General features: G+C 39.5%; 1 protein-coding gene across 11 annotated transcripts in view; it reads left to right on the plus strand.

The window, feature by feature from the left end:
- RBM33 (RNA binding motif protein 33) overlaps positions 1–12,642 on the plus strand; it is a 140,000-nt gene that overhangs the window by 98,006 nt on the left and 29,352 nt on the right. For all 11 annotated transcript variants that reach the window (XM_055269800.2, XM_055269801.2, XM_063642378.1 and 8 more), the window contains 3 exons: positions 20–316; positions 2,026–2,313; positions 5,190–5,831. In XM_055269800.2, the coding sequence (XP_055125775.1) occupies positions 20–316; positions 2,026–2,313; positions 5,190–5,831 (1,227 nt within the window). The remainder of the gene's footprint in view (positions 1–19; positions 317–2,025; positions 2,314–5,189; positions 5,832–12,642) is intronic.

Consider the following 12,642-nt stretch of genomic DNA (forward strand, 5'->3'; position numbering starts at 1 on the left):
CTTTCTTTGGAAATGGAAGGGGCCGTTGCATCCTCCGTTGCCCCCTCCGCATCAGCCTCAGCCTCAGCAACCTCAGCAACAGCCCCCGCCCCAGCACCAGCCCCCGCACCAGCCCCCTCCCCAGCACCAGCCCCCACCCCAGCACCCACCGCAGCACCCTCCGCAGCACCAGCACCACCACCACCACCACCTGTCCGTCCCACCCCCTCCTTTGATGCCGATGTCTCAGCCACAGTTCCGGCCTCACGTACAGACCGCTCAGCCTCAGGCCAGCAGCAGCCGGATGCAGTGCCCCCAGCGCCAGGGGCTCCGGCATGTAAGTGTCAAGGGGTGTCTTCCCTGTGTCTTCCTGGGAGGCCTTTTAACTTACAGGACTTGAGGGGCATAATTTGTAGGTTAGAATATTTTCCAATTCTGATTTCTGTTTATAAAACGTGTAGTACATAGTTCTGAAGTGAATCCATGTTTTAAAAAGCAATCAGGTGATTTGTTTTCTCGACTACAAGAATTGATAAGATACTACTTTTGTGTCTCAAAGACTGTGTTAATATTTACTTAAGCATCTTTCTTATATCTAGATATTTCTATAGCAATCGACAGGAATTAATAGACACGTAACTTCAGAAAATACTTCTGGGTGGTAGTCACTTTCCCTTTACCAGTGGCTTCTCTTTTGATGTATAGATTATCTCTGTCTTTTTGGTCTCTGAATAAATACATAAATGAATTCAGGAAAAATACGTTGACTGTTCTGTTGCCAGGTACTACTCTAGTCCTGGAAATACAGCAGTGAACAGAAGAGACAAATTCTTTTCCTTCAAGGAGCTTATACTCAGTCGAGGGAGATTAGCATATGTGTGTTTGTGGGGTTGTGTTCTCAAGCACCATCAGCAAATGTGTGACTTGTCATGCATTAAAAGAAACTGGGAAACAGTGTATCGCTCTGAAAATAAAAGGCCACAGTCACTGCCCTTGTCTTCCATTAAATACATATAAGAAGCTTTTGTAATTTGGTTTTTAGGAAAGAGAGACACAGTGTGGCTAGTGGTCAGGGTTTTTGCCTCCATTAAATACACATATAAGAGGCTTTTGTAATTTGGCTTTTAGGAAAGAGAGACACAATGTGGCTAGTGGTCAGTGGTCAGGGTTCTCGCCTGTCAGTTTTCTTTTAGTATTGTCTCCTTTTCACCCTTGAGCTCCAGGCATGATGTCACTTAGCTGCTTGGAATCTCAGTTTTCCTGATATTTGCCTCTTTCTTTCTTAAACATTGCAACTAAAGTGATATGAACAGTAAGAAAGGATTTCTAAATCTGTGAAGAGGGTGCTTTGTAACGTGGGTTTCATTTGTTAGAATAATGGTAGGCTATTCTCATGACCCTTGTGCACTGGGATATTTGACCTGCGTGACCTCGGAGATCCCCCTGCTTCCCCCTCTCCCCCCTTCCAGCTCTCTCGTGTTCTCTTTGCCTCCTCCAGGTGTTGGTTCTCTCTTAAGAATCCCCAGGATGAATATGACTAAGCATTTCCTCTCGAGTAAAACGTTCTGGCACCTTTCTTCTCCCGGGGGTCATGTTTCTTAGGACATTGACCTGATGCTTGATTCTTTCCTTGTTCCAGCTCAAATTTAAGTGACTAGGTAAAATAGTAGCATGTGAATCCTGTTGATCTCTGGTGGCAGATAGAGTGGTTTTTTGGCTGTCTCAATTCTTTTAAAACTGTCAGTCCCTTTACTGAAGCACCTGCTAAAGATCAGCCTGGTGTAATTTCTGTAAAGAGGAGCCTCTCTATAGGCAAGTATGACAACTTTACCAATGGAAGTTGTTAACGTTAGGATGAGGCATGCTGCCACATGGATCAGGTGACATTTATGTATGAGAAAAAAAGTATGAGAAAAGTATCCGCTCCCCAAAAGAAGTCATTTACTAATTAGAATGATTTATTGTGTTTTTATTTAATAATGTGCCTTTTAATGTTCCTTCTGCCAAATTTCCACTTACTTAGAATCTCTTTCTTTTTGTGAAAAGAATACAACTTCTCAGAATGTAAGCAAGCGGCCCATGCAGCAAATGCAGCCCACTGCGCCAAGGAACAGCAATTTGCGTGAATTACCCATAGCGCCGTCACACGTGATAGAAATGAGCAGCAGCCGCTGCTCTACTACGCCCTCAGCGCAGGTGAAACCTATCGTCAGCGCATCACCACCCTCGCGGGCCGTGGCGGGTTCCAGGAGCTCACAGGGAAAGACGGAAGTGAAAGTCAAGCCAGCTAGCCCTGTGGCTCAACCTAAAGAAGAGGCAAAAACAGAACCAGAGGTAGGACACTTCTCTTACTAACAAATGTTGGTCTCAAACAAGAAGCCTTAGAATCAACTTGGATGTCTTAGTTCACTCTCAGTAAGTTATTCACAAAATCTTCCCACGTTTTTCAACTGGGTCTTTTTTTTTTTTTTTTTTTTTTAACCTAACAGCCATGTTTATTTAAAAAAACTTGTATTCTCACTAGTTTACAAGATTAGATTTTATTTATATATTTGTACAGTTACTGTTGTGTTATATAGAATTGATATATACCGGGGCTTAACAAACTTTTTCTGTAAAGGGCCCCAATATTGTATAAATATTTTAGGCTTTATAGTCCAGACTGTCGTAATTACCCTTCTCCACCATTTTAGCACAAAGACAATTTAAATATAGTTCTTCCATGAATAGATGTGGCTGCGTTCCAGTAAAACTTTATAAAACCAGGTGGTGGACCAGATTCAGCCCGTGGGGTGTCATGTGCTGACACTTGGTGAATCCCATAGGTTTCTGTGACTTTTCTTAATTTACACTATTAACTCCTAGAAGATAGGACCAATTTTCTTGTTGGTCTTTAAGATTTCTGGGGGTTTGCTTTGTGTTGAATTATGATTATATATGTTGTTGCTGTTGTTTCTAATTTTTCAGTAGGCATAGAATGTAGTAGTGTGAATAATCAATGCAGCTCAGTCTTTACCTGGCTTTAGTTGAGGCCGTCTTCTCTCACAAGCCTCAGTCTCCTCATCTGGTAAAGGAGGGTCGCCCAGGGCGGCCTGTGCAGAGGGCTGGCACCTGGAGAGCGTGTCAGCCTTAGTGAAATGTGTGTGGAGTGCTCTGAAGCAGTGCAGTGGGTTAACTTGTCCAATATCAATGTCATGAAGAATGGCTTTAGATAAGAATTTAGGCAAGTCATGCTTTCTTAGTTTCATAAAAACCAGTTAACACTGGTTTTACCTTTTAATCAGTTCATTTTTTTTCAGTCAGATTTTCTTCTCATACATTATTGTAGCAGTTGTAATGTATTGTTTACCAAATTGGAAGTACAAAGTTGAAATATTAACATACAGTGAACTCTTATTAGAACACGAGTGACTTTTGGTTTTAAAATCAATATGTGAAAAAATAATGTAGATTTACAAACTGGATCGGAATAGTTTAGAAAGAAGTCTTTGGTAAAAGTTCTATCATACTTCTAGTGTGTATAGCCAGCTCCTTACTCAGTATGTGTAACTGATTTGGTTCAGAAAAATGAAGTCACACACTCGTTACTTACATAATAACAGGGCTACCTAATAGGTGAAGTTGCCTTTCAGGCATCCTGCTGGCACATCTGGCGATCAGTTCCTTCCATGATAGTTGATTTAGGCAAACTTCTAAAGGATTCTTCCATGGAGTTATTTCAAAAAGATGCCTTGAGTGAAATGGAACCTGTAGGTCACCGTAGTATAAATGGAATGTCTTGATTTATTTTCTTTTAATTTTCTCTCTGTATATAAAGGGGACCAGGATTATATATATTTTTTTACTTTTTAAAAGAAAGATCTTCTATTTGTTTTGCTTAGCTAAATGTGACTTATTTTCTTATGTTCACCCCTCTTGATGATGATATAATAAAGGGTGAATCTGCTTAGTTGGAAGTCTTTCCAAGTATTTCAGTTGCTGTTCTGAACATGCTTTAACTCTTTCTTGACTGCATGGGAAGAAATTACGATGACTAGTAGTTATTCCTGTATTTTGAGGCAGTGGCCCCTTGGGTCCTGTGAATATGTCCCCGGCCGTCTGCTTCCCTGATGCCCATGTCCCTTGTGTCCACTATCCCCCCAGATGTCATGTCTTGCTCTGTATGCCTACCCGTGTAAACAGCCTCTCACCCACCTTTATTTTTGCAGTTTGAAATCTGCCCTAGATGTGAAATTAGAGAACAGAGTTGGTCAGAATTGCTTCCAGGTCGACAAGTAATCCCTGAGTGAGGGCTGGCACCAGGCACTCAAGCTCCAGGGCACCAGCCGACTCCTCAGCTGTGCTTTGCCTTGAGTTCCTAATTCTTAAGGTTTATTTAGGGAAAGTAAGATGGTGAAATAGCTGAATTCTAGATAGATTAAATCCTGTTACGTTCTTTTATACGGGGTCTGTGGATATGGATGATTTTTAAAGAATATTATTACAGTTCTTTAAAAATGCTTAACTTTTTATACATTTTCCCTATTGGATGCTTTTTATTGAAAGTTACTGGAGTTTTTCAAAGATTTGTTTTGTACTGACTTGAAGAATGGTTTGGAATTTGGAATATTAAAGGCGTTCCTTATATACCATTAATATTCCAATACTGCAATTGGCAACATTTTGATTCTGAGGAGAGTACATGAGTTCAAGGTCAGAGAGATTGACTTGTGCTGTTCATTATAACCAATTATCCTGTGACAAATGAGTTTGAGATCAGGCTGAAAATTCTGTACGAAAAATCAATAGTTCTAATCAGAGCCTTTCAGGTCATTTACACCCCACCTTTTGTTGGTTTGTCAGGGAAGAGCCAGATAAAACTTGTGTGACAGCAGGCCTCCCTACTGCTGCCATTCCTGTTTGAAACATATTTTGATATCTTAAATGAATAGTTTAATTGGTTTCAAACTTGTAAATGAGTGGAAATTTACATTATTTCATTTTTAATATTCTGATAAGATTTTCCAAATTAGCTTTAGCTGTGTGGTTTTTTTTTTTTCACCTCCCCAGAGGAAGGAGTTATACTTAAAGTCTTCACACAGATTTTGAATGACTTCTTTCACATACTGAATTAAAGGACTTGTGGTAAATGTGTTCTTGTAATTTGTCGAAATAGACTATGGGCACCTTGCCTGTATAGCAAAGTAAACCATGTATGTTTTCCATTTTAGTTTCCTGATGAAGATGAGGAAACAAGGTTATATCGCTTAAAGATAGAAGAACAGAAACGCCTAAGAGAAGAAATCCTGAAACAGAAAGAATTACGACGGCAGCAGCAGGCTGGTGCCAGGAAGAAGGAGCTGCTGGAGAGACTCGCACAGCAACAGCAGCAGCTGTATGCTCCCCCACCCGCAGCAGAGCAGGAAGAGCAGGCACTGTCACCATCACCCACCAACGGTAACCCACTGTTGCCCTTTCCAGGTGCACAGGTCAGACAAAATGTGAAAAACAGACTTCTTGTTAAAAACCAGGATGTCAGTATTTCAAACGTTCAGCCCAAAACGTCAAATTTTGTACCATCCAGTGCCAACGTGCAGTATCAAGGACAACAGATGAAACCACTGAAACATTTGAGACAGACCAGAACAGTTCCTCAAAGTCATACTCAGCCGCTGCATAAAGTCCTCCAGATCAAACCTACAGATGTGGAGGAGCCAGCTGTCCCCCAGACTCCTCGAGTGGCGTCCATCCAGGGCCGGCCCCAGGACACAAAGCCTGGCGTGAAAAGGACTGTCACACACAGGACAAACAGTGGTGGTGGAGACGGGCCCCACATCAGCTCCAAGGTCAGGGTGATTAAGCTGTCTGGTGGGGTAAGTTGACAACTTTTATGAGAGCCTCTTTGAGTCTGTGTTTCACATAGAATGTCCTCATTTGCAGAGAATATTTTTGAAGAGAGAATTAAAAGTTATCTCTGTTATAGTCTTGTAACCAATCTCTACCTACTTGAAGTTGGTATAAGAATTGGCGCTTGACGACAGGCATACGTTCTGAGAAATGTGTTGTTAGGCGATTTTGTCATTGTCTAAACATCCTAGAATGTACTTACATACACAGACAGTACAGCCTGCTGCACACCTAGGCTATATGGTACAGCCTGTTGCTCGCTGGCCACAAACCTGTGCAGCATGTTACTGTGATGAATAGTGTAGGCAGTTGTCACACAATGGTGAGTAGTTGTGTGTCGAAATGTATCTTAGTGAACGTACAGTAAAAATACAGCGTCATAACCTCACGGGACCGCCTTTGCAGGTGTTGCCCGTCTGAGCAGAATGTCGTTATGCGGCACATGCTTCAGTTTTCTCTTTTGAGTCTTAATGAAAGGCCAGTGTGACAATCCCTAAATTCGATATTACTCAGTTTTAGCTTCTTATTGTAGATAATTTGTGATAAAATCATTATGTTTGTTTTGGAAGTAAATTTTCCTTTACACAAATCGTTTGTGGTGTATAGCTTTAGATTCAGTGAGCAGCTGTGGAACAGTGGGAGTGGTGGGCAGCGCAGGTGTGTGTCTAATTTTAATCAGCTTTGTCCCAGACTGCTGGACTACTGCTTGTTTTCTGTTTTCAGTTTGCCCCATTAAAAAAAAAAAAAAGCGTCATAGAATTGAGAATCGAAGTCCTGTATGCTCTTCCCACATGCTTTCAGAAGTGGAGCATGCCTCATTTCTTTCTCTTGCTTTTCATCATTGCCCATATCAGGTCATTTTCAGTCAGGCACAGGAAGTGCAGTTTTCCACTATAGTTTGGATAAGTTCAGTACTCTAAAATAAAACCAGTCACTGCAGATAGATTTCCATTGCAGAAGATTTTCCATAAAGAAGTGATCTGTAGAACACTTGCTTCTTTATCCCACCATGTAGTCTTACTAGTTGTGGTAAGTAGCTCTCATCTGTTGTTTTCATGAAAATGAATTCTATAAGAAATACTGTGGTCTCTGTAATTGCTGTGCTCTACAACAGTGCTATTCATTGTATGCAATTTATATTATAAACTGAGGAAGAAAGTAGGAAAGTTGTAAACATAGGCTTCTAGAGTAAACCAGCTAGCAATGATTGCTTTAAAAGATACAAAAAATCTATACAGTAAAAAAAGAAAATAACTTCTCTCTTTTAGTCCATTTCAGGATGGTAGGACGTGATCATGTGAAGGAGAACGTTATTTCTTCTCCTTGCTTGTGCTTAAGAACAACTCATTTTGTTAGTTGGTTAATTAGCTGAGATTTAGTGCTTTTATTTCTAGGTTTGTAGAACAAAACTATGACTTTTTCATGTGCTATAAGAAAATTTTTATCAAATACTATGATTAGAATTTCCATATGTAGACTATCCAGTAGGATGCATAATTTTGTTTTATCTGAATCTATTTTCTCACATCTATTCATTGTAATTAGAAATGTTGAGAAGAATTGTGTTACATAAAATTGTTTTTATATTATATGAATTTGTTACCTTTAGGTGAGAACTCAAGCACTCATTAGTTTCTTCAGTGTTTATGGCCCTTTTGCTTTTGACCTTGTTTTTAAGTGTACTGTGTTAATCAGTGTCTCATTCTTTTACTTGTGTTACAGACTTTTTAAGATGAGATGCTGGCCATTGTTGGGAATTAGGCCTTTTCCCATAGCAACCAGAACTGGTGCTGTTTGTTACAATGGCCGATGTAGAGGGCTGCATGTACTCTGCACTGGCAGGCTGGGAAGTGAAGGGTCCAGTTTCTACCATCAAAGAGCAGCTTTTACACTCATAAACAGCTTTCCTTTAAAAGAATTTTATCTACATGAATTTTTACTTGGAGAAAAAATTTATATCAGACCTAATTCCAAAATCATGCTAATTTTACAATAAACAGGCAAAACAAAGGAATTTTTCATGAAAATAGCTGTCAAACCAATGCTTTGGAACAGCTCTTTGTCTTTTACTTCTTAAGTGTTAGCTAGCCCACATGTTCGTATCTTAGGGTTTACTCAGTCCCCTCCAATAGCACATTGGCACTTTTGACCTAGCAGGGAAGATCTCTTGTTCGTATTTCTCTGAACCAGAACAAATAGTATTTGTCTAATGGCATTGTTTTTTGTTTTTTTTGTGGGTGAGGACTATTTTTAAGAGAACATATTACTAATGGTGGTTAATTGCAAATTGTGTTTATTTCAGACAATGCAAAAAGGAAGCATTTATTTTGGCTTGTGTTTCTGTTTCTGGCTGCTGGTGAGGCATTCTCTGCATCTGGGGGCTGTGATCTTAATGCCCAGGGATGTTTTCTGCCTGCGAAAATCTTAAGGAGCCGAGAGCTGAGCAGGCCTTCTTGGCTGACAGGAGCTTAGCATTTGGGGAGGATTAACTTGTACATAGTACCTATACAGAATATTATTGTATACATTTTAGTTTTATGATTACTTATTTAATAAAAACATTTTATTGTTGGTTCGTGTTTCCCATTTTTTCTAACCTAAACTATATCCTAACCTAAATTACCTCCTTCCCTTTTTTCTAATTTAACTAGTGTAACTAAATCTAATGCATTTAATTAAATTATTCTTTGCATTCAGTAGCCTCCTAATTCTTCACGTCTCTAGACAGGATAGCAAACTGTCTTTGCATAGTGCCATTCAAGAACTTGTGCTCTGGTGGGTGATTGCAGTTAAAATATATGTCCACAGGATTGTTCACATGTTTATGAAAGCACAGTTTTCTTGCCATTCTTACTATGATATACAACTTAATTAGGTTTCTGTGAGTGTACTCATGTCTGTGAGGCAATTGTGAATCAAATGGAGTTTTCTTCTGTATTTTCCATATGTCATTACTTACAATGAAATAATTTATCGTTGGGTTTTATTAAACTGGGTTTTTTGAAAGGTGAGAGAGGCTGAGTCTTAAGACCATAGGTTTTTGTAGTCTGCCCTGTGGTTAATTATATCGCCTTTCAGGTGATTTTCCTTGGTCCTTTTCATTGTAAGAGAATGTCTAGTCCTTTCATGGTGGTCCCCTTTGTGGCTGCTGCTGCAGTATGCGTGCGCATAGGGAACGTTTTGGAAAAGAAATGAGCAGCATGATTCCTGGGGTTGTTTCTTAAGCGATTGTGTTGACTAGGGTCAACGTCTTGGTTTAAAGCTTGAAAAGTGACTGTGCAGATTCAAGGGCTCATTGTTGGCATCGCGTTTTGCCGTTGGCTGCTCTGGAATTTCTTGCTGTGTAGAGATTGGAGCCTTTCTCCAGGACTGAGAGCTCACCTGTGCACGCAGTCATGTGATGGGGTAAAACAGTGTGGCTTTGGGTGCAGAAAGACTCCTGTTTGAATAGTTGTCTGTTCTTTGGGACCCTGAACAGTCATTTCATTTTTCTGAACTTTAATTTCCAATCTGCAAGTGGGGTTATAGTAAGTCTGCTGTGAGGCATCAGTAAACGAAAGCTTCTGGTACACAGAAGGCACTTCATAACTTCCCATTTTCTTTGTAGAATGCTTCTAAGTCCCCAAAACATCATTTTCAGTAAACTATCGCAAGGACAAAAAACCAAACACCGCATGTTCTCACTCATAGGTGGGAATTGAACAATGAGAACACATGGACATAGGAAGGGGACCATCACACTCTGGGGACTGTTGTGGGGTGGGGGGAGGGGGGAGGGACAGCATTAGGAGATATACCTAATGCTAAATGACGAGTTAATGGGTGCAGCAAACCAACATGGCACATAGATACATATGTAACAAACCTGCACATTGTGCACATGTACCCTAAAACCTAAAGTATAATAAAAAAAAAAAAAAGAAATAAAGTATGTGATTTTATGCCAGATAATGGCAGTGGCTATCGTTTATTAAGTATTTAGCACGTACTCACAACATCCTTCTGAGGCGAGTGCATTGAATCTCACGGAGGTTATGTAACCAGCCTAGGGCTGCACAACTACTAAGTGGTATAGAGCTGGGCTTCCAAATGTGGTTTAATGCTGAATCTTATGCTCTTTACCCTTGTTTATGATAGTTGTCTATTTTATCTGCTGTGTTTGTCATGGTGTTATTTATTTCTTGATTAGGGATAATATTCTACTGTTAGCAGTCCAGATTGATTTGGAAAATGCTTAATGGGGGCTCCTAGGATAATGATGATGATGATGATGAGGATTAGGTTTCATTTTGGTTGCCCATGCAACTGACTGATAGTGACTGCCTGGAACAATAGGCTGAGAAGGATTTGATACATGAAAAAGCAGCCTGGTTGGTAAGTAGCCTCACCTTGAATATAGGCCTGGCGAGTGGCTGGGGTTCCATCATCCCGGTTCCAGAACCTGGGCCGCTGGCCCAGGAAAGGGAGTGCATATTGTGTCCTAGTTAAGAATAGCCATCACTTGCTACGTGCTGTGAATCTATCCTTGAACATTTCTGTGTGAATCAAATTAAGTCACATTTTACATTTAAAACTTCGAAGGGAAATATTAGGGGAATTTGAAATGGAAAGAAATCTTTTGTTATGAGGCTAATCAATTTCTGTGTATGTGAATTTCCATTTTTTTTCCACTCATTTTATTGTCTGGATTTGCTAGGTGAGATTACAAAAGGAACAAATTAATGCTGCTTATAAGTAGTATTAGCAGCAAATACTGCTTCTAAAATTTCATGTGCCATCATGACTATTAAGTAGATAGTTCATCTGTAGAATTGTATTTCATGGAATGGTTCTCTTTTAATTACTTAGAATATAGAAATATTCTCCATTTGCCCATTTTCTCAGAAAGCTATTTTTCAGTATTTAAGAAACCAAAAGATCAACCTTGTTACATTATAATTTTGTTCATAACCAATACATAATTCCCAGAAAAACAATTCAAGTAATAACAGCAAATGTAAAAAGTATAAAATATTTACTTAGTGTAAACTTACTATAGTCATCTAAAACCATTCTGCGTGATTAAACACAGGAAAAAGGAATTAGAACAAACAAGTGCCAGGGGAAATTCTTTGCCTTAGGTGGTCAGTGTCTGTCTTCCTATTTAGGGGGAATGGTATATGGTCTTTGAAGTGTTTGCATCTTGGTTTTCATTTTGCATCTCTGTAACCTTGGTTACCTGGCCTCAATGAATCTCAGTTTCCTCATCAGTACGATGAGAACCAACTCTTCTCCCAGGATCCTTGCAAGGATTAAATGTCGTAATCATGTAAAGTTAGTGGTACAGTGCTTGAGTATGTGATAATAGCTCAGTAAATGTTACTACCCTTTTAGTTGAAGGAAAAAGAAAATGGTTTTTGTTTTTGGAGTGGCTGTTTATATTGATCTTTAAGAAAGTGAAAGCAAATACCAATTCAGCTGCTTTATTCTAATCAAGATAATAAAATTTTAAGAATTTGGCGGCAAATTAAGTAAACAGTCCTTTATTCTGTTGGCCACACAGAGAAATGGGAGAAGCACAGAATGCCCCCGCAGGAAAGCCAGCTGTCCAGTTGTGATGCTTTTATTTTTAAAAGGCTGTCAAAATGCTGCATCCCGAAGGTTCCAGTTTATTTGTGGGATCATGCTTTTGTGGGGTTGGACTGCATTTGTAAATTTCTTCCCTTCCTACCTTCTCAAAAGTTACTCCCACTTTTGGAATGATATGTATATACCTGAGCCCTTTTGTGGAGCTTGGGGAGGTGGGAAAGGGAATGTTTTAATATAATTTTAGTTTTAAGAACAGTAGGAGAAACTCTCATATGTTCTTTATCAGATTCACCAGTTGTTTACATTTTGTCAAGTTTGTTTTATCCTGGTCTTTTTGTTCATTTGCATGCACAAAAACCTTCTTTCCCAAACCTTTGAGAGTAGGTTGGAGACATGATGTGTTATGATTCAGAACACAGATACTCTCTTACAAAACCACATTTGTACATTATCAAAAATAAAAATATTGTGCACTGATACTATCATCTTATCCATAGTACATATTAAGATTTTATTCACTGGACCAATTATGTCCTCTGTAGCTACCCCCACCTTCCAGGGTCCAGCCAGGATCATGCATTATATTCATAGTGTCCCCTAAATCTGCTGTTTCTTGCCCTTGACCTTTTTAAAGAGCAGAGGGAATGCCCTTTAATTTGGGTTATCTTGTGATTTGCCCTGATCGGTTTCAGGTTACCCATATTTGGCAGGAACACCCCAGAGGGGATATTGGGTCCTTCTCAGTGCATTCAGTTGGGAGGTTTGTCCAATATTGGCAAGATTAACTTTGATGGGGTGATGGGTGGGTAAAATTGGTGTTTGCCAAGTCTCTCCTCTGTAAGGTTACAGTTTTACCCTTTGTAACTAGTAAGTAATTTATACGAAGATTTTGAGACTATTGGGACTATGTAAGTATCCCATTTTTGATCAAATTTTCACTACTGTTAGCAGGCACTGAAGTTTTTCTAATGCCAACACTCCTGTATTTGTTAGCTGTCATACTCCTGCTGTGATAATTTACACTTCTCCTTCATTTATTTGTTCATTTATTTATGTCAGTATGGGTGTATGAACTCTTACTTTATGCAATGAACTGTCACTGTCATTATTTATGTTGATGTTAGAATTGTCCCAGATTGACCAGTGAGAGCCCCTTTAAACTGGCTTCTGTGTCCTTTGATTTGTTGCCATTACTCTTGGAACATGTCC

Source organism: Symphalangus syndactylus, chromosome 6 (genome assembly GCF_028878055.3).
Source record: "Symphalangus syndactylus isolate Jambi chromosome 6, NHGRI_mSymSyn1-v2.1_pri, whole genome shotgun sequence".
Lineage (NCBI taxonomy): Eukaryota > Metazoa > Chordata > Mammalia > Primates > Hylobatidae > Symphalangus > Symphalangus syndactylus.